The sequence below is a fragment of the Macaca nemestrina genome, chromosome 10 (genome assembly GCF_043159975.1).
Source record: "Macaca nemestrina isolate mMacNem1 chromosome 10, mMacNem.hap1, whole genome shotgun sequence".
Taxonomy (NCBI): Eukaryota; Metazoa; Chordata; class Mammalia; order Primates; family Cercopithecidae; genus Macaca; species Macaca nemestrina.
The window spans coordinates 78228698-78252163 of NC_092134.1; the positions used below are offsets into that span (position 1 = coordinate 78228698).

A 23466-nucleotide genomic window follows, 5' to 3' on the forward strand; every position below is an offset into this window, starting at 1 on the left:
AATTGCTTTTTTTTTTTTAGCACTTTAAAAATTCCTCTTTATTTACTAGTATCCATAGTCTGTGATTAGAAGGCAGCAATTGTTCAAGCCATTGTTCCTCATATTCATGGAATGTATTGGTCCTTTTTCCTCTTGCCACATTAAGATATTCTCTTTATTTTTGTTGTTTGGCTGTTTGAAAATGCTGAGGCATTTTTTTTTTCACACTTGAAGTTAGCTTGACTTCTTGATTCTTTAAATTAATGACATTCATCAAATGTGGAAACACTGGGGGCATGGATTCTTCCAAATTATCAACTTTCCAACTTGTCACTATGAAAGGCATTGTGTAAATTTCCAGAACCCTAATTGCCAGTCTTGTCCATTCAATAGTATTGCTTTTCAAAAGCTGTCTGTTGATTTAAGCAAGCAAGAAATAAATAATAAGAGACCAAAAAAGGTAGTAAAAAAGGAAGAATGGAAGCAAAGAGGAAGGAGAAAAACAAATAGTGACAAAGGCAGAGAGAGCAGAGAAACAGACATTCAAAGATAGTCTAGTCGAGGGATGTCAGAATATTGCCATCCCTTAACAACAGAAGCATTCTAGTAACTAATGGATTTTTAATTAATGTTATTAAATAGTAAATAATAGTATTTGGTGCTACTCAAAAAATATCAGTTGAGTAGAAAAATCTAATTCAATGCACTTATCCATTTATTCCTTCTCCAAAACACTTCCTTTCTTCATGTAAATTTGAGTTTCTGATATATATTATTGGCCTCCCTGAAGAATTTCTCTTAACATTTCTTGCAAGGTAAGTCCATTGACAGTGAAGTCTGTGGTTTTGTTTTCTGAGCGAGGATTTATTTCTCCTTCACTTTTGGAGGATAATTTATTTTGTATAGAATTCTAAATTGGTGATTGTCTTTTTATTTCAAAATTTAAAATATTTCATTCCATTCTTCTCTTGCTTGCATGGCATCTAATGAGAAGTCACTGTAATTATAATCCTTTTTCTTTATAAGTACTTTTCTTCTTCTTTCAAGTTGTTTTTCTCTGTATTCAGTTTTCTGCAGTATGAATATGTTATAACTCATAAAGTTTTGTTTTATTATTGGGGAATAACAGGGGGTATTTATTCTGCTTGATGTTCTTTGAAATTCCAGAAGCTGTGATTTGGTGTCTGACATGAATTTTGGAATGTTCTCAGCCATTATGACATTAAATACTTCATCTCTACTATTTCTTTTTTCTCATGCTAGTTTTCCAATTTTGCATTTGTTATATTTCTTGAAATCCTCCCATAATTTTTGGATGTTTTGTTTTTCACTCTTTTTTTTCCCTTTGCATTCCAGTTTCAACGTGATGATTCTTCTCTGGGCAATGTGTAATCTACTGATAAGCCCACCAAAGAAGTTCTTTATTTCTTTTTTTCCTACATTTCCTTTTGATTCTTTCTTGTAATTCACATCCTTCTTGATAATTTATCCTTTTGTTCTTGCATGTTACCTTTGTCTTTCATTATAACCTTTGATACATTAATCAGTTCTAACATCTGTATAATTTCTGATTCTGGTTTTGATGTTTGCCTTCCCTCTCTAGGCTTTTTTCTTGCCTTTTGGCATATATTGTGTTTTTTTCTTGCCTTGTAAGATTTTTAAAAGCTGGACATAACATATGAAGTAATAGGAGCTAAAGTAAATTGCCTTCAATGTGAAGTTTTATATTAATCTGTCTAGGAGTTGGGTTGTGCTTCCTGTTTTCTGTAGCTATATATTTCAATGGTTTCAAATTCCTCTAGTGTCCTATTTTGTGGTGCCCCTGCCTACTCTAGGTTTCTCTAGGTATACCTCTTCAGAGAAAGTCTGCATTGTACTGCCTTTTCAGCTGTAATTCACTACTTATTCTGACATCCTGTTGTGATGTGTCAAGGTGTGGGTAGAGGAAGCATCTGTACATTTATGATTAAATCTCAGTGTTTAGTAGGCCAATATATTCGGGTTGTGATCTTCACAAGTGTTTCTCCAGTGATACAGATTTCCCCCACCTTTGGGTGAGTCAAGAAAAGGGGGGTTGGATTGTGAGAAATGCCCTTCCCTGCAATGGGGTGAGCCTCTCTAATTAAGTCTTATACCACGGAGAACAGGCCTTTGTTATAGGGGATACTCTGGTCATATTTCACAATGATAACCCTTTTCCTCCTTCCAGGGCCATAAGAGGATTTTTCTTGACTTTTCATCCAGGCAATGTGGTAGGATTCTAGAAGCAAGATCCATGAAAGTTTGCCCCCCAAAGACTGCAACCCCCAGGAGTTTCTCACACTCATGTTACACCACACTCAGCCTCCAGCAATTCATCAAAGTTACCATCGAAGTGCTTCTACAAGTTATGGCTTCAGCAGCTTCTGCTCCTGGAAAGCAAATCTTGATTGCATCTCTCCAGATGAGCCCGTCTCCAGATTTTGGGGGTCATGGTTTATCTCGTGACCTCGGTTCTTAGATGGGTACAAGGAAAGTCATTGATTTTCAGTTTATTCTGCTTTTCTTTTGTTGTAGAGATGGAAGTGAAGACTTCCAAGATCTTTACATGTAGGTGCTAAAACTGGAAGTCCTCTCCAAGTGCTCTGTACCTGTTCTTAATCCTTCATATTCTCAATTTTACATTTATATTCATAAATCTTGATGGCAGCTTTATGCTAAGGATATAGAAGTGTGCCAGGGCCATTGCAGGCATGCAATAAATACATATTCAAGGAAGAAATCAATGAACTAAGAGAGTAGATTTTGTGTGCTCACAAAAAAATGTGAGGTAAAGTATATGTTAATTAGCTTAGTCATTACACATTGTATACATATCTCAAAACACCATAAATACATACAATTTTAAAAAAACATTAAAAAGAAAAAAATGTGCTGTGCTCTGAGAGGCTGGTGAAAAATGCACAGGACTGAAAACTTAGAGATACTGCAAATTTTAGCACTTTTATTCCTTGAACTCTTCAGGAGGAACCTCTTCTCTGAACCTGATGACCCTTGAAATAATTTCTTTAACTGAGACCAGTTAAAGCTCTGATAAGATTTTTAATGCTCAGAATAGCTACCAAAATGTCTGGCATCCATAGAGAATTGTGACACTAGAGAGCTTATGTATTTCTAATGGAAAAGAATATTTAAAATACTTCACTTTAAATTTAAATGGAAATTATTTGAACTTAATAGATAGTAAATTTGAACCAATAAATAGAGCAAGATATTATTCATTTCATGCAAGAAAAAAAAAAAAAAAGAAAGGTAAGTACCAGATCTGTTATGGTTTCCCTGCACCAGGCTTCACAGTGGGAACAATTTCAGTTATTGAGTCAAGGATGAGTCTGACAGATGTGATCCTTAACTTATTATTTGGAGTGCATCTTTTATCACTTAGCCATTTCTATGTAACAGATCTCCATTAAACATAGTGTATTCAAGCAATAATTATTTGTAATTGTTCTTGACTTATAGGTTGGCTAGGCAGATATGCTGGGTTCTGAACTAGGTTCCTCCACATTTTTTGGAATCAGCTAGCTATAAGCTGATCTAGAATGGTCTCTTCTGGGATAATTCAACCCTGCTTCAAAACATCTGTCTTTTTCCAGCATGCTGGCTTTGGCTTGTTCTCATGAGAATCACATGTATGCCAGAGAGAGAGAGAGTAGATGCATGCATGGTTTCATGACCCTTACACTCTGAATATTCCTTCTGTCACATTCATTTTGTAAAACAAGTCACACATCTAGACTAGATTCAAGAGATAAGGAAATGGACACAATCCTGATGAGAGGCACTTGAATCACATCATAAAGGGCATGGCTGTTTTTTTCTTTTTTCTTTTTTTTTTTTTTAATCCATCTACTACACAGCTCACGAAAAATCACCTAATTACTAATCACCTAACTGAGTGGTTTAAAACAGCAGTGATATATCCTCTTACAGTTCAGGAAGCCAGAAGTCTGGAATTAAGATGTCAGCATGTCTGTTTCTTCTGAAGTCTCTAAGGGAAAATCTGTTCCATGCTCCTCTCCTTCGATGTGGTGGTCAACAATCCTTGGTGTTCCTTGGTTTGCACAGTCATCACTCCAATTTCTACATCCATCTTCACATAACTGTTTTCCCTGTGTGTACAACTCTGTGTCTTCAAATCTCTCTCTCTCTTTTTATATGACGATATTAGCCATTGGATTCAGGATCCACCCTAGTCTAGTTTAACTTCATCTTAAATTGCTTACACTGCAAAAGCCTTGTTTCTAAGTAAGGTCACATTCACAGGTATCAAGGATGAGAACATCAACATATCTTTTTGGGGAAAACAATCCAGTCCACTACAGTGACTATGTATATTTTATAAAAAATGCTTAAGAGAAACAAAATACCATAAATAACAGGCTATAAATATAGCCTGTAAATTTATGAAAGATGTAAAAGCTGAATCTGTAAGAAAGTGTGTAAGAAAAAGAGGAAACACCAATTAACTTGCAAAGTGACTAAGTCCTACTAGACCTCCACTATGAGTGTTCCCATGTCAATCACAAAGCATTCCTTATTATTTATGGTTGTCAAATTTTAGTTTCTTACAGTTCTAGAACCTTCTTTACAGATTATTAGAGTGATTTTCAAATAGTTTCTGTTTCAACCAAGAACAATAAGATAGTGAATGAAAGAACCAGAAATAGCCTGTGGGTTTTCTCACCACAAAAAGTTGATAAGTCTGTGAAGTAATGCATAGGTTAAAATAGCTTGATTTAGCCATTCCACAATGTGTGTGTATGGGTATATACATATGAATATATATCTTAAATATACATTTTTGTTCTCATAATTGTTATATATATAACATCATGTTGTACCCCCTAAATATATACAAGCTTTAATTGTCAAGAATATACTTATTTTTGCTGTGCTAGTTTGTTGGACACATTAACATGCACTACTAAATTCATTTTATAGCCTCCCAATCTACTTGTGAGTTACAAGCAGCTGGTAGAAAACCATTGTAATGGAGTCTTATGAGATGGTTATTGAACTTAGTTATGTTAATTCAAGAATATCTGGGTTAGGCTTAAAAATTAAGAGATTATTGAAGGAGAAAGATTTAAAGGAATAGATTTTTTTACCTCAAACTCCCATTACGTGCAATAGATATGTACTTCAGCAAATCAAAATTAAACTAAAATAGTCAACACAAGTTGCAAATTTGTGGTGGCTTTTAAATTTTTCTGAAAATTGACAAATAAGCATGGAGGTTAGTTACTGCTTGAAGAAGAAGCGGTACAATTAACAGAAACCTTGGCTAAGGAAGACTTACAGGAACATATATTATTGTTCAAGTTGCATATTCAAAGCCAATATATGCTTGTTCTACTGGAAATATAAATTTTGCATAATTAAATTTGACAATCTTATTTTGTCTCCTCCATGGTTTTGAAAGCCAAATTCCCTTGTAGGTGGCAACTTTACCTTAATAAAAATGTGACTAGATATTTTTAAGAGATTAACATATTGAATTTCAAATTCAGAAGAGTCTGTTCAAACCATCATGGCCACATCTCAATAGCTTTTACCTTGCCAAGTTACTTACATTTTCTAATTGTAATTTATCTTTTATGGAAAATATAGATATAATAATTATCTCTTGAGTTGTTGCAAGGGCATGTGTCAAGGACAATGCCTCAATAAACCATGTTTGCTATTACTATTACTCTTTGCTTTACTCTGGTGTCAACCAAATATTTGTTGTTTAAACTCTATGAAGAGCTTATTATTAAATAATTAATGGATAATTTAGCCAACGACCAAAGAAGCCCAAAATCATGTTATGAAATATTAACACTAAGGTAATTTTATTAAATAACTTTATTTAAGCATACAACCCATATAAAGAATTTGTATTATGGACTCTTGGCATCTGCAAAACTTTACTTTTTATAATTTTTGCAAGGTTAGATGCCATGATTCATTGTTACATCACAATAGCTGCAGATTATACAGTGGTTTGTGATGGCTGTTTTTACTTATCTTTCATAACTTTTCTTACTCTTTTTCATCTTGTTCTGTGCCCCAGGTGGCTGGCATTTATATATTGTATCAACAGACATTCTTGTCCCCATGTTGTATTTGGTTTGGCTGAGAATAGAAGCCAGCAATAGATTTGAGAGAGTCAGATCAAAATAAGGCTGGGATGGCTGCCTTGCTGTACTAAAGAACAGAGATCCTATTAGGTGTATTATTTATTTTTTTTTTTTACATAGTTTTAGCATTCTATTGGTTCCAGTTAACACTTCTTCTCCTTGCCCCTTCAGGCCAAGAAGTGTAAAATTTCTTTTGTATGATCTGTGTGGCTATTACCTAACCTTGTTCACAATTTTTAAATAGCCCTCTCATAAAGTGTTTTCTCACTTATCCCAATTCAGGAATACCACTCTTTCCTGCTAGGACCCTGAATGATATACAGAAATGCACCCACCAGTTAGTGATGAAATGGTCTTCCACTCTGTTTTAAGCTTTAGATAGTAGGTTCTGCTGTTCTTACTTTGGAAGCATTCTACACAATAGAAGTCAAAACACAATAAACATACGTGTGCATGGGTCTTTATAGCAGCACCATTTATAATCCTTTGGGTATATACCCAGTAATGGGATGGCTGAGCCAAATGGCATTTCTAGTTCTAGATCCTTGAGGAATCACTACACTGTCTTCCACAATGGTTGAACTAGTTTACAGTCCCACCAACAGCGTAAAAGTGTTCCTATTTCTCCACATCCTCTCCAGCACCTATTGTTTCCTGACTTTTTATTTACTGCGGCACTATTCACAATAGCAAAGACTTGGAACCAACCCAAATGTCCATCAATGATAGACTGGATTAAGAAAATGTGGCACATATACACCATGGTATACTATGCAGCCATAAAAAAGGATGAGTTCATGTCCTTTGTAGGGACATGGATGAAGCTGGAAACCATCATTCTCAGCAAACTATTGCAAGAACAAAATAACTGAACACAGCATGTTCTCGCTCATAGGCGGGAATTGAACAATGAGAACACTAGGACACAGGAAGGGGAACATCACACACCAGAGCCTGTCATGGGGTGGGGGGAGGGGGGAGGGATAACATTAGGAGATATACCTAATGTAAATGACGAGTTAGTGTGTGCAGCACAACAACAGGGCACATGTATACATATGTAACGAACCTGCACGTTGTGCACATGTACCCTAGAACTTAAAGTATCATTAAAAAATAAAATAATAAAAAATAATAAAAATAAGTCAAAACACATCTAACTTCTGTAAGACTTTTTGAGTGATTGTCCTCTTGGCAGCCCCTTTCACTTCATTGTTCCTCAGGCTGTAGATGATGGGGTTTAGCATAGGTGTGATGACAGTGTAGGACAATGACACTAGCTTCTTGCTCTCAGGAGACTGGTTTGATTTGGGCCTCAGGTAGGTCAGACTGGCTGTTCCATAGAAGAGAGACACCACAATGAGGTGTGAGGAACAAGTAGAAAATGCCTTCTGGCGACCAGTGGCAGAGGACATCCTCAGAATTGTTATGATAATGCGGGTGTAGGAAACCAAAATGAGAGAAAAGGGAAACATGATAAACAGGAGTGTGGAGGCAAGTGCTTGCATTTCATACATGGTTGTATCCACTGTGACTAGTTTTAACACTGGGGGACCATCACAGAAAAAGTGGTCCACGGCATTTGGTCCACAGAAAGGCAGGGCCATCATCCAAGCCGTCTGTAGCATAGACACAGGAACACCGGACATCCAAGAACCCATGGCCATCCACCAGCATAGGGACCTGTTCATTATGACTGAATAACGGAGAGGGTTACAGATGGCCACAAAGCAATCATAAGCCATCATGGAGAGAAGGAAACATTCAGAACTGCCAAATAAGAAGAAGAAGTACATCTGGGTACCACAGCCCACAAAAGAGATGATTTTTCTTGGGGACACTAGATCTACAAGCATCTTTGGCACCATAACCAAGGTGAAACATACTTCAAGAAGTGATAGATTTCGAAGAAAGAAGTACATGGGTGTTTGAAGTGCGGGATCCACACTGGTAACTGTGACAATAAGAAAGTTGCCCAACAAAGTGACTGTATAAATGGCCAGGAACAAAATAAAGAGGGAAACTTGCATCTCGGGGTTGTTTGTAAAACCAAGAAGAATAAATTCAGTGACCCTGGTGTGATTTTCACAGATCATATCTTAGACGAGTTTCTCTCTAAAAATCAAAGTGTGTGCATCAAAGGGTATTAAATCAATATAGAGATAATCTCAAAAATATTAATAACATCAATAAAACATCTTTATTCTCAGTTGTCTCACCATTCTGTTTCTCTGAAGCAGAAATGATGTTTACAATAAGATAAAATTAAGGAAAAATAAACATTTTGTATAAATCTTACTCATTGTTTACCACCTAGATGTAACTTTTCTCTCACGAGTAGTCATAGTCTGCACTCGTATTCTTCATCATAGGCATGCTATTTTGTAGGATAAAGTAGAAAGAGTGTAGATAGATAATTAAAATAGAACAGTGTACTAATTTTTAAGTGATTTCAGGATGCAATAAAGATAAATAATGGGCTAGTTTGACATTCTAATATTAAATTATGTTAATCACATTTCTACTAAATACAGTGCATTTTACACCATTCATCCACTATATATACATATACCAACATGCTCAGTACACACACACACACACATACACAAGAAACTTAATAAATAAACATAATATATGCTTATGATTTTGGTGCTTCTCTGTAGTCTCCATGAGCCTAATAATTTATGACATTTTTATATTATCTTTTGAACCATAATTCAACTTCACTGGGCCCCCATTTCTTAGTATACACAGAGTTACAGTTACATTGTTTAAGTTATATTTTTTTAAAACTTCCAAACAAATATGATTTACAATACAGAAGTATCCTCCCAACACTCATCTCAACTTTTCTCCCCCAAAATAGCTCCTCTCATGACTTTTCTCCCCCAAAATAGCTCCTCTCATGACTGACCATCTTCTTTAGAACTTCATTATCAGAAGCAGGGTACATACACTTACTTTTGTACGTCAGCTGATCTAGTCACAAAAGCACTAATTCAACTATTATGAACTCAAATACTATATCTTACTTGGAACAAAATATTTTGGCCAACATTAAATTATGCAAATTTTTTCTTTACAGGAGGTCATTCTTAGTACCAAAATTTAGCAATTACAGGAGCATGTGTTAGAAAAATAATTTCTTTCAAAATTGGAGTTGGGTAAATATTGTATCAATTATTTTATATACTTTTTAAATTTAATTCCAAAAATGCATATTTAATTTTATAGTCAAAATAATTTCAAATAGATATCCCCTCCTGAAGTGAGTAGGTAAAAATTTACGGTGTACGGAATCTTTCTAAACTGTGGCTCATTTAAGTAATTTTATGTTTTAATTCTACTCTTAAGATATGTAACATCTTACCTGTGTATTTTCCATATTGTACGTTCTCAAAGGAATGTCCTCAGTAGCAAAAGGAAAGGAACAACTCTGGTGATTTCAGGCTTCCCATGCCCTTGTAAGTCCCAAAATAATAGGTAACATGTGACAGTGATTACAACCATTACTCTCTCACTGCTATTGCAAAACCAGCTTCACTATCATTCTTGTCATCAGGATTAGAAACATCATATTCCTGGTATATTCATCAAAACTTATGAAAAACTTCATATGCATTATCATGCTTACCTACATTTTGGAACAATTCTAAACTTGTTATGGGTCTAAAATTATGCCATATTTTGTTTTGAAAAAATATGGGAGTTGATGAAGGCATGAAGATTTTATAGCAGTTACAATATCTAGTACATCCTAAAATGCCTCAACCAACTGCCTCTCAGAATTCTGATATTAACAGTGGCAGAAAGCAATACTAGGATGAATGGCTTTTCATTGAGTAATAAGTTCTATAGTGTACAATCCATGTGAAATATGAATAAGGATATCCAAAAATGGTCAGTTTCTTGAATTTTTAATAATTACCATTGCACATTTTTCATCTTTCCTGGAGGCATTTAAATTTTAATAAAAGTTTAGACTATTAGAGGTTTATAATGTCATACGATGTACCTCTAAATACTCCTCTCAGTCTTTCTATATCCTAAAAAGCCTACAGATTACTTTGCATATATTCGCTAAACAAAGAGATTAATCAGCAGTGATGTTGCAGTCACTACCACAAATTTATACTGATTTAAAAAAAAACTTGCAAACTGATGTTGAGTTGCCACGATTACTACATCACTCTAGAGAATGTACTGTCTTATTTGTCACATGGCATTTTGATAACTTGATGTCATTTAATTAAGTTCACTAATTTAGTTGGTAATATTTTAATGAGGCCAAATAGTTTTTTTCATGTCCCATTAAGCAGGCCAACTTTGGCCTTTTTTTTAGAAAATAGACTTTACCTCTTATTTTAGCTAACTTTTTTATAAATATATGTTTTCTCATAAAATTATTATGGATGAATGCAATTATATCTTCAGTATTTGGAGTACAACAGGAATCTGAGATTGTTATGAAATTTATCTAAATGGAGCAGCACTTTTAACAATCCTACATGTAAATGAATAAATTGCCATAGTACCTAAATTAAAAATACTTTGTGTAGTTATAAACCACAGCACTTCTTTATTACATAGCTACTGTTTTATTAATACTCTCTTCTTTAGCATTCTGTTGCTTTCCAGAATGAAGGTCTCATTATTTGTTTTCTTTTATTTAGTGAAGTATAAAATTATTCCTTTTCTGATAATTAATATTTCATTATTTATTTTTCAGAGAATGCTTTTGTAATACACAGATGTACAGATAAATGGAGATGTTTAACAAAATTGAGAAATATAACATCATAAAAAAAATCTGGATGTATCTTACCAAATGAAACCTCATATTTCTTCTGTAATTAGAAATTTAATGATTTTTTAAAGATATGCAGTATTTTCAGAGAAATGTTCACTGATCTTGAAATCTATTGATAGCTCAAATCTTCCTAATGAAGTTAATACCTTAGACAGTCTAACATGCCTTGCACTGGCACTCCATGGTTGCTATATTTTAGTAATAGCATTTAAAAGTGTGACTGGCTTTGGGGAAATGATCCCCGGATCACTAGAAAGGACGATGGTTAATTAAACAACTGCTTTTATCTCACAGGGGAAATACAGAATGTTCATACAATTATCTATATTTCCTGTAAGTCATATTTGCAATTGAATATGCATTTCTCAATAATAGATATTTTGTGGTGGGGCTACTGGACACACTGATCAAGTCTCTTGGAATTGCAACTTTTAACATGCCAGGCTGTGTGAAGAACACAGACTTTAATTTGCCCTATAATATTTTTGTATTTTTTGTGGGATAGATTTTGGTTCAGTACTGGTGAGAGAAATGTACCATGCTAATGAAACTTACATGATTTTTAAATTTTATTTTTAACTGATTTTAAAAATGTTAATATTTTAAACTTATTTCCATAATAATATTTTTAAATAATTAAATACATCAAATTCATCTGATAATTGGCATGTATTTTGTTGTTGTCTTATACCCTAAGTTGTTTGGCTATTGGTTCATTTTACTATGAGAACATTGTAAACAACGTCATGATTCATGTATTATTTCAGTCAGTGGTACCTTATAATGTCTAACATGGTTACTGTCAGGAAGAAGTAAGCAATTTTTTTATTCCTTGGGATTGTTTATTCTTGGAATTTTTGAGGTAATTTTAATATCGAGAAATAACATGACACTTCGAAGTGTTTTATAATGAGCAAACAGAACTGTGTAAATAACTCCCTTTATTTCCTTACACTATCTTTTTTGCAGAAGCAACTTTTATAAATAAATATAAACTTTAAAACAGTTACAAATCAGCACAGTGGGAATAATTCAAAAAATTCTAATAAGTCTTTGGAGGCAAAAAAAAAAAAAAAAAAAAAAACCTTGAAAAGGCCCTTGGAGTTTCAGGTCAACCAATGCATGTACAGAAGCCTTAACAAACAGCTAGATAGCAAGGTTCATCATTTCCTAATTTTACTTCTTTCTAGAAAAGAAAAAGAAAAACTTCCTATATTTGTAGAAGTTGAAGGAAAATTCCTTAACCCTTATTTTCCCAGGAAACTAAATAATAGTATAATAGGTTAAAATCTAATTTTGTTTTGTTTTGTTTTTGCTTTGTTTTGTTTTGAGACGGAGTCTCGCTCTGTCGCCCAGGCTGGAGTTCAGTGGAACAATCTCGGCTCACTGCAACCTCCGCCTCCTGAGTTCAAGCAATTCTCCTGTCTCAAACTCCTGAGTAGCTGGGATTACAGGCACCCGCCACTAAGACTAATTTTTGTATTTTTAGTCGAGACAGGGTTTCACCATATTGGTCAGGCTGGTCTCAAACTCCTGACCTCAGGTGATCTGCCCGCCTCAGCCTCCCAAACTGCTGGGATTACAGGCATGAGCCACCACACCAGGCCAAAATCTATTCTTTAAAAAAAATCTTCTATTGGGTACACCTACATTTAAAACAAGTAAAATAAATCTCTAATCATTTCCAATAAAAAACTATGTTACAAAATATATTTGGCCTATCTTCATTCACACTTATACCAAATAATTAACTTCGCACCATACTGAAGAAAACATTTGTCATATTGGGCAAAAACAATCAAGTGAAAAATGGTGCATTACTGAATTACACGTCAAACTTTTGTTTTGTTTTTTAAAATGTTCAATGAAAGATTTATAAATTTGGTCATACAATATACCCATGTAACACACCTGTGCACGTACCCATATATCTAAACCCTGGCTGCTTTGAAAAGCCACATAGAAAAGCTTTGCTCTTGCTGTTTACTCAGTAGACTATTACAAAATCAATGCTTTGGCCAGAAGTAATGTTTCCAAATATTCTCAGACTCCAATCGCCTGGGATTCCAGAATGGTACTGAATTCCCAGGGGAAAAAATGAAAAAAAAAATCTCTTTACCAAACTTTATGTTATATTATATTGCTTGTACTTAAAGCAGTTTCTCTCTAAGTTAAAAGTTTAAAGAATAATTGCTACACATATCATGAGAGGCAAATAGATACTGGCTGTTGATTTAGAATAATGTGGCGAGGTTCCAAAAAGCAACTTCAAAAAATACCCTGTTGTAAAATGTACAGATATGTGTAGATTTGGAATTTAAATAATAAAAACTTATGGACACCAAAGAGATGTTTTCCTAACAAATGTGTACTTCTCAGAATTGCCTAGCATTCAACTCTTTTATGTTAAGAATACTTAACATAACCATTTCCACAACTAAACTTACCTTAGGTAAGAAATTTCCGGTAGTCAGGACTTCCATAAACCTCCAAAATGATAAAACCTGTTGTTACAATTTTTATTCCATGTTTTTAAGATGTTAAAGCATTTAAAATTATCTATGATAAAGTCAATGTTATATTCACTGGGCTATTGTTTTAAATATGTGACAGGTGTGGAGTGGATATTTTTCACTTGTTTAGTAATATCGGATGACAACAAAGCAAAAAGAAATAGATATTTTAAAGTCTAAAGAGAATTAAAAATGAGCCACTAATTATTAGGTTTACTAAAAAGGTAGAAAAATCACCCTAGACACCAATATGTACCCATTTGTACATGAGGAAGACTAGGGAGAATATGATGCAATTATAACTGTTATAGAATTGCAAGATTCACAAGGAGATAAGAAGAGAGCACTGTAAGTACACCAAATTATATTGGGGGTGCATCAACGAGAATCATTTCTTAAAAATATAGATTTCTGTAAAAAGGTAAAAGTCAACTATAGTTCTCTAGCTGGATGCTGAGATGTAGTCCCTGTGACCAACTTAGGTACTTCTATCTGAGTGAAGCTTTAAATGACCAAACATTCAAGGCAGAGCTTGACTTGAATAACCTGAAGTTTGGGAAGATTTGCCAGCGTAAACTCTAGAGCCATTTCACATCCAATTATTACTGTAAGTTTGAGGTTCACGGGATGAGTCTCTGAATGCAGGGTTTGAAAGCAATATAAAGAGTACTTAAAGCTCTGATGAACAAAATCCAAGAAGATCTTAATAAATGAAGAGATATTCCATGTTCATGGATAGGAAAACTCAATATTTGTTGAGATATTAGTTCTTCTCAAATATACCTATGGATTCTACACAATCCCAAACAAAATCAAATCAAGTTATTTTCTTAATATTAACAAATTGATTCTAAAATGTGTGTAAAGACACAAAAGACCCAGAATAGCCAGCACAATATTGAAGGAGAACAACAAAGTTAGAGGACTCACATCATCCTACGTCAAGACTTACTGTAAAGTTATAGTTCAAGACAGTGTGGTATTGGAGAAAGAATAGACAAATAAATCAATAGAACAGAATAGAGAGTTCCAAAAGAGACTCACATAAATATGGAGGTAATGCAATGGAGAAGAGTTAGTCTTTTTAACAAATGATGCTGGAACAACTAGATATACCCAGTACCCACCACCAACCCCATATAAAAAAGTAAAAGAGAAATTTGGACAGAACATTATAGTTTTTGGAAAAACAAAAACAAAAACAAAAACAAACAAACAAACAACCTCAAAATGAATTATGAGACTAAATGTAAAATGCAAAACTATAGAAAATCTTGAAAGATAACATAGTTAAAAACTTATATGACCTTGGGTATGGTGATGATTTTTTAGACATAACACCAACTGCACAATCCATGAAAAAAGATAATTGATAAGCTAGACTTTGTTAAAATTAATAAGTCTGCCCAGTAAAAGAGAGTGTTAAGGGAACAAGAAAGAAGCAACAGACTGGAAGAAAATATTTGCAAAAGACACAACTTACAGGTGACTTTCATCCAAAATATGCAAAGAACTCTTAAAACTCAACAATAAGAAACAAATAACCCAACTTAAAAATGAACCAAAGACCTTAACAGATACCTCATCAAAGAAGATATCCAAATAGCAAACAGATACATGAAAAGATGTTCCACATCCTATGTCATTAGGGAAATTCACACAAATCAACAATGAAATAACACTACACACCTATTAGAATGACCAAAATATAGAGCAGTGACAATACCAAATGCTGACAAGGATGTGGAGCAACAGTTAACTTTCATTTATTGCTGATAAGAATACAAAATGGTGCAGCCACTTTGGAAGGCCATTTAGCAGTGTCTTACAAAACTAAAAATATCCTTACTGTGTGAACCAGCAATCATTTTCCTTGCTATTCACCCAGGGGAATTGAAACTTTTGTTTATACAAAAGAGTGCACACAGGTGTCTTTAGCAGCTTTATTTATAATTACCCAAACTTGGGAGCAACCAAACTGCCTTTCAGTGGGTGAATGGATAAATTAACTGTGATACATACAGGCAATGGAGTATTATTTAGTGGTATAAAGGAAATGAGGTGTCAAGCCATGAAAACACATGAAGGAAATATAAATCTATATCGCTAAGTAAAGGAAGTCAACCTAAAAAGGCTACATACACTATGATTCCAACTACTTGACATGCTGGAAAACAACAAACTATAGATAATAAAAACAGCAGTGGTTACCAGATGTTTAGGGAATAAAAAGAGGGTTTTTCAGGAAGTGAAACTATTCTGTATGATACTATGTTTTTCAAAACTCATGTAATGTACAATACCAAGAGTACATCCTAATGTAAACCATAAGCTTTGGATAATCATGATATGTCAGTGTGGGTTCATCAACTATAACACATGTACCACCCTGGTGGTGGGTGTTGATAAGGAAGGAGACTATGCCTATGTGAGGGCAAGGGGTATATGTCTCTGTACCTTCCTCTCAATTTTGCTGTGAACCTAAAACTTCAGTCAAATAACATTTTAACAAAAGACGACCAAAGCTGCTCAAAACTTAACAGCTTTCTGTGATGTCTGAAAGATATAGAACAGCACCCTTTTACTTCTTACATCTGTATCTGAAAGAGTATGAAGTTAGCAACAAGAGATAAGAAAGTCAACAGGGAGAAGGGGTTTTGGGTATAGACTACTAGGGGATCAATGGCAATATAGCTGGCCCCTTTCTGAAGAGGTTCTCAATACTGAAGTAAACTAGACTTAACAGTGCTGCAAGAAAATGACGCATATTATCATTGGGAAACCTAATAGCTTTGGTGGAATAACATGCAATCATATTGACATAACTGCATTGTAAACTATATATTATCACTGCCTTGGACTCACTAAGTAAATTATTATGCCCTTTTCTCCAAATGTAAAACCCAAAACTATAAAAACCTTGGAAGACAACCTAGGCAATACTATTCAGGGCTTAAGCATGGGCAAACCTTTCATAACAAAGATGCAAAAAGCAATTGCAACAAAAGAAAAAATTGACATCTGAGAACTAAATAAAGTAAAGACTTTCTGTACAGTAAAAGAAACTCAACAGAGTAAACAGACAACGTACAGAATTGGAGAAAACGGTTGCAAAATATGCATCTGAAAAAGGTCCAATATCCAGCATCTATAAGAACTTAAACAGAGGAGCACGCCCAAGATGGCCAAATAGGAACAGCCCCAGCCTCCAACTTCCAGCATGAGCAACACAGAAGATGGGTGATTTCTGCATTTTCAACTGAGGTACCAGGTTCCTCTCACTGGGGCATGTCGAACGGTTGGCACTGGTCCATGGGTGCAACCCAACCAGGGAGACCTGAAGCAGGGCGAGGCATCACCTCACCTGGGAAGCTCAAGGGGAAAGGGAATTCTTTTTCCTAGCCAAAGGAAATTGAGACACACAACACCTGGAAAATTGGGTAACTCCCACCCTAATACTGCACTTTACCAAGGGACTTAGCAAATGGCACACCAGGAGATTATATCCCACACCTGGCTCAGAGAGTCCCACACCCATGGAGCCTCCCTCATTGCTAGCACAGCAGTCTGAGATCTAACTGCAAGGCGGCAGCAAGTCTGGGGGAAGGGTGCCCACTATTGCTGAGGCTTAAGTAGGTAAACAAAGCTGCCAGGAAGCTCAAATTGGGTGGAGCCCACCAGAGCTCAAGGAGGCCAGCCTGCCTCTGTAGACTCCTCCTCTGAGGACAGGGCATAGCTAAACAAAAAGCAGCAGAAACCTTGGCAGAGGTAAATGCCCCTGTCTGACAGCTTTGAAGAGAGCAGTGGATCTCCCAGCATGGAGGTTGAGATCTGAAAACAGACAGACTGCCTGCTCAAGTGGGTCCCTGTTCCCTGAGTAGCCTAACTGGGAGACATCCCCCACTAGGTGCAGACCGACAATTCACACCTCACACAGTGGGGTACACCCCTGAGACGAAGCTTCCAGAGCAAGAATCAGACAGCAACACTCGCTGTTCAGCAATATTCTATCTTCTGCAGCCTCTGCTGCTGATACCCAGGCAAACAGGGTCTGGAGTGGACCTCAAGCAAACTCCAACAGACCTGCAGTTGAAGGTCCTGACTGTTAGAAGGAAAACTAACAAACAGAAAGGACACCCACACCAAAACCCCATCAGTACATCACCATCATCAAAGACCAAAGGCAGATAAAACCACAAAGATAGAGAAAAAGCAGTGCAGAAAAGCTGGAAATTTAAAAAATCAGAGTGAAACTCCCCCTCCAAAGGAACGCAGCTCATCGCTGGCAATGGAACAAGGCTGGATGGAGAATGACTTTGACGAGTTGACAGAAGGCTTCAGTTGATCAATCTTCTCAGAGCTAAAGGAGGAACTACATAACCAGCGCAAAGAAACTATAAACATTGAAAAAAGAACGGATGAATAGATAACTAGAATAATCAATGCAGAGAAGACCTTAAAAGAACTGATAGAGATGAAAACCATAACTGGAGAACTACGTGACAAATGCACAAGCTTCAGTAACCAACTCAATCAACTGGAAGAGAGAGTATCAGTGATTGAGGATCAAATGAATGAAATGAAGTTAGAAGAGAAGTGTAGAGAAAAAAGAGTAAAAAGAAATGAACAAAGCCTCCAAGAAATATGGGATTATGTGAAAAGACCAAATCTACATCTGATTGGTGTGCCTGAAAGTGACGGGAAAAATGGAACCAAGTTGGAAAACACTCTGCAGGATATCATCCAGGAGAACTTCCCCAACCTAGTAAGGCAGGCCAACATTCAAATTCAGGAAATACAGAGAACGCCACACCACAAAAATACTCCCCGAGAAGAGCAACTCCAAGACACATAATTGTCAGATTCACCAAAGTTGAAATGAAGAAAAAAATGTTAAGGGCAGACAGAGAGAAAGGTCGGGTTACACACAAAGGGAAGCCCATCAGACTAACAACGGATCTCTCGGCAGAAACTCTCCAAGCCAGAAGAGAGTGGGGGCCAATATTCAACATTCTTAAAGAAAAGAATTTTAAACCCAGAATTTCATATCCAGCTAAACTAAGTTTCTTAAGTGAAGGAGAAATGAAATCCTTTACAGACAAGCAAATGCTTAGAGATTTTGTCACCACCAGGCCTGTCCTACAAGAGATCCTGAAGAAAGCACTAAACATGGAAAAGAACAACAGGTATCAGTCATTGCAAAAACATGTCAAAATGTAAAGTCCATCGATGCTAGGAAGAAACCGCATTGACTAGCAAGCAAAATAACCAGCTAATATCATAATGACAGGATCAAGTTCACACATAACAATATTAACCTTAAATGTAAATGGACTAAATGCCCCAATTAAAAGACACAGACTGGCAAATTGGATAAGAGTCAAGACCCATCAGTTTGCTGTATTCAGGAGACCCATCTCACATGCAGAGACACACATAGGCTCAAAATAAAGGGATGGAGGAAGATCTACCAAGCAAACAGAAAACAAAAAAAAAACAGGGATTGCAATACTAGTCTCTGATAAAACAGACTTTAAACCATCAAAGACCAAAAGACACAAAGAAGGCCATTACATAATGGTAAAGGGATCAATTCAACAGGAAGAGCTAACTATCCTAAATATATATGCACCCTATACAGGAGCACCCAGATTTATAAAACAAGTCCTTAGAGACTTACAAAGAGACTTAAACTCTCATACAATAATAATGGGGGACTTTAACACCCCACTGTCAACATTAGACAGATCAACAAGACAGAAAGTTAACAATTTATCCAGGAATTGAATTCAACTCTGCACCAAGTGGACCTAATAGACATCTACAGAACTCTGCACCCCAAATCAACAGAATGTACATTCTTCTCAGCACCACATCACACTTATTCCAAAATTGACCACATAGTTGGAAGTAAAGCACTCCTTAACAAATGTAAAAGAACAGAAATTATAACAAACTGTCTCTCAGACCACAGTGCAATCAAACTAGAACCCAGGGCTAAGAAACTCAATCAAAACCACTCAATGACATGGAAACTGAACAACCTGCTCCTGAATGACTACTGGGCACATAACAAAATGAAGGCAGAAATAAAGATGTTCTTTGAAACCAATGAGAACAAAGATACAACATACCAGAATCTCTGGGACACATTTAAAGCAGTGTATAGAGGGAAATTTATAGCACTAAATGCCCACAAGAGAAAACAGGAAAGATCTAAAATTGACACTCTAACACCACAATTAAAAGAACTAGAGAAGCAAGAGCAAACACTTTCAAAAGCTCGCAGAAAGCAAGAAATAACTAAGATCAGAGCAGAACTGAAGGAGATAGAGACACCAAATATCCTCCAAAAAATCAATGAATCCAGGAGCTGGTTTTTTGAAAAGATCAACAAAATTGATAGACCGCTAGCAAGACTAATAAAGAAAAGAGAGAAGAATCGAATAGATGCAACAAAAAATGATAAAGGGGATATCACCACCAACCCCACAGAAATACAAACTACCATCAGAGAAAACTATAAACACTTCTATGCAAATAAACTAGAAAACCTAGAAGAAATGGATAATTTCCAGGACACTTACACTCTCCCAAGACTAAACCAGGAAGAAGTTGAATCCCTGAACAGACCAATAGCAGGCTCTGAAATTGAGGCAATAATTAATAGCCTACCAACCAAAACAAGTCCAGGACCAGACGGATTCACAGTCAAATTCTACCAGAGGTACAAGGAGGAGTTGGTACCATTACTTCTGAAACTATTCCAATCAATAGAAAAAGAGGGAATCGTCTCTAACACATTTTACGAGGCCAGCATCATCCTGATACCAAAGCCTGACAGAGATACAACAAAAAAAAGGGAATTTTAGACCAATATCCCTAATTAATATCGATGCAAAAATCCTCAATAAAATGCTGGCAAACTGAATCCAGCAGCACATCAAAAAGCTTATCCACCATGATCAAGTGGGCTTCATCCCTGGGATGCAAGGCTGGTTCAACATATACAAATCAATAAACATAATCCAGCATATAAACAGGACCAAAGACAAAAACCACATGATTATCTCAATAGATGCAGAAAGGGCCTTTGACAAAATTCAACAGCCCTTCATCTAAAACTAGAAAGCTGAAACTGGATCCTTTCCTTACTCCTTATATGAAAATTAATTCAAGATGGATTAGAGACTTAACTGTTAGACCTAAAACCATAAAAATCCTAAAAGAAAACCTAGGTAATACCATTCAGGACATAGGCAGGGGCAAGGACTTCATGTCTAAAACACCAAAAGCAACGGCAACAAAAGCTGAAATTGACAAATGGGATCTAATTAAACTAAAGAGCTTCTGCACAGCAAAAGAAACTACCATCAGAGTGAACAGGCAACCTACAGAATGGGAGAAAATGTTTGCAATCTACTCATCTGAAAAAGAGCTAATATCCACAACCTATAAAGAACTCAATCAAGTTTACAAGAAAAAACAAACAACCCCATCAAAAAGTGGGCAAAGAATATGAACAGACACTTCTCAAAAGAAGACATTCATACAGCCAACAGACACATGAAAAAATGCTCATCATCACTGACCATCAGAGAAATGCAAATCAAAAGCACAATGAGAGACCATCTCACACCAGTTAGAATGGCAATCATTAAAAAATCAGGAAACAACAGGTGCTGGAGAGAATGTGGAGAAATAGGAACACTTTTACACTGTTGGTGGGACTGTAAACTAGTTCAACCATTGTGGAAAACAGTGTGACGATTCCTCAAGGATCTAGAACAAGAAATACCATTTGATCCAGCCATCCCATTACCGGGAATATACCCAAAGGATTATAAGTCATGCTGCTATAAAGACACATGCACATGTATGTTTATTGCAGCACTATTCACAATAGCAAAGACTTGGAATCAACCCAAATGCCCATGACAGATTGGATTAAGAAAATGTGGCACATATACACCATGGAATACTATGCAGCCACAAAAAAGGATGAGTTCGTGTCCTTTGTAGGGACATGGATGCAGCTGGAAACCATCATTCGCAGCAAACTTTTGCAAGAACAGAAAACCAAATACCGCATGTTCTCACTCATAGGTGGGAATTGAACAATGAGATCACTTGGACACAGGAAGGGGATCATCACACACCGGGTCCTATTGTGGGGAGTGTGGGGCGGGGAGTGATAGCATTAGGAGATATACCTAATGTAAATGACGAGGTAATGGGTGCAGCACACCAACATGGCACATATTGTTACATATGTAACAAACCTGCACGTTGTGCACATGTAACCTAGAACTTAAAGTATATTAAAAAAAAAGGGGGGGAAGAAAAATAAAAAAAAGTAGGACAGGAAAAATAAATAGTCACAAAGATTATTTGTTATAATTATAAAAAAAAAGAACTGAAACAAATTTATAAGAAAAAAAACCAAACAACCCCATTAAAAAGTGGGCAAAGGACATGAACAGACACTTCTCAAAAGAAGACATACATGCAGCCAACAATCATATGAAGAAAAACTAAACATCACTGATCACTAGAGAAACGCAAATCAAAACACAATGAAATACCATCTCATACCACTCAGAATGGTGATTATTAAAGAGTTAAAAAATAACAGTTGCTGGTGAGATTGTGGAGAAAAAGGAATGCCTTTACCTTCTCAATGTTGGTGAGAGTGTAAACTAGTTCAACCATTGTGGAAGACATTGTGGTGATTCCTCAAAGACCTAAAGGCAGAAATACCATTCAATCCTGCAATTCCATTACTGGGTATATACCCAAAGGCATATAAATCGTTCTAATATAAAGACACATGCACGTGTATGTTCATTGCAGCACTATTCACAATAGCAAAGATATGGAATCAACCTAAATACCCATCAGTGATAGACTGGATAAAGAAAATATGTTACATATGCACCTTGGAATACTATGCGACCATAAACAAGAACAACATTATGTCCTTTGCAGCGACATGGATGGAGCTGGATGCCATTACCCTTAGCAAATTAATGCAGAAACAGAAAACCAAATACCACATCTTCTCGCTTATAAGTGGGAGCTAAATAATGAGAACAAATGGACACATAGAGGGGAATAACATACACTAGGATCTATCTGAGGGTGGAGGGTAGGAGGAGGGAGAGGATCAGACAAAATAACTAATGGATACTAGGCTTAATACCTGGGCAATAAAAAATCTGTACAAAAAAACCCATGACACACGTTTACCTGTGTAACAAACCTGCACATGTACTTAAAATAAATGTATTTTTAAAAACACAGACATGGAGTATTAATTCAGTCACATGATATTATTATATCTAACCCCACCCCAATCCTAAAATCAACTAATCAATATGCATTTTGAGTTTCAGAAATCTGATAGAAAATTAGAAATGTATAAAATACTAAATCAGTACATTTGCTTGACACCCATCTAACCTGATTTACAATAAAGAAATTTATTTACCCAGTCATGGTGGCTCATGCTTGTAATTCCAGCATTTTGGGATCCTGCAGTTGGAGAATTGCTTGACTTGAGCCCAGAGGGTTCCAGGTTGCAGTGAGCTATGGTCATGCTGCTGCACTCCAGCCAGGGTGACAGAGTGAGACTTGTCTCAAAAAAAAAAAAAAAAAAAAGAAGAAGAAGAAAAGAAAAGAAATATATTCTATTTACATTTTACTATGCTTTTGTTTCTACATTCTTATAACTCCTCATGTGAGAGGTACTTTTTGAATCTTTGACTCCTTAGCAGTCATTCTCCCTTTGCCCTTGTTTCTCACTAAAGAAACACACCTTGCCAATTCTCCAACTACATATTGGCAGCAGAGAACATGGGGGTATGTGTGTGACCAAGGCCTCACAGAAGAGACTGGCTCAAAGTCTGATACATGACTCAGGTCCACTCGAAGTCGAATTTTCACTTAAGAAAATAGAAGTGCTATCTTTTCCATTAGATTTGAATCTGAAAGATATGAC

At 35.8% G+C, this 23466-nt stretch overlaps 1 protein-coding gene and 1 non-coding gene across 2 annotated transcripts; both read right to left on the reverse strand.

Annotated features, from left to right (window-relative positions):
• Nucleotides 1-7238: 7238 nt before the first annotated feature.
• On the reverse strand, nucleotides 7239-8239 carry LOC105474200 (olfactory receptor family 10 subfamily A member 7). Its single transcript, XM_011728685.2, has one exon. The coding sequence runs from the start codon at nucleotides 8237-8239 to the stop codon at nucleotides 7289-7291; it is 951 nt and encodes a 316-aa protein (XP_011726987.2). The 3' UTR covers nucleotides 7239-7288.
• A 59-nt stretch (nucleotides 8240-8298) lies between these two features.
• On the reverse strand, nucleotides 8299-23094 carry LOC105474201 (uncharacterized). The gene is made up of 4 exons (XR_982702.2): nucleotides 22957-23094; nucleotides 13401-13440; nucleotides 9514-9604; nucleotides 8299-8520 (listed from the first exon to the last, which is right to left on the reverse strand). It is a non-coding gene; the product is annotated as an uncharacterized protein (transcript).
• Between the last annotated feature and the right edge of the window lie 372 nt (nucleotides 23095-23466).

What these genes read in the sequence shown, in the direction of transcription:
- LOC105474200 (XM_011728685.2), bottom strand. Translation starts at nt 8,239, where the DNA reads ATGATCTGTGAAAATCACACCAGGGTCACTGAATTTATTCTTCTTGGT.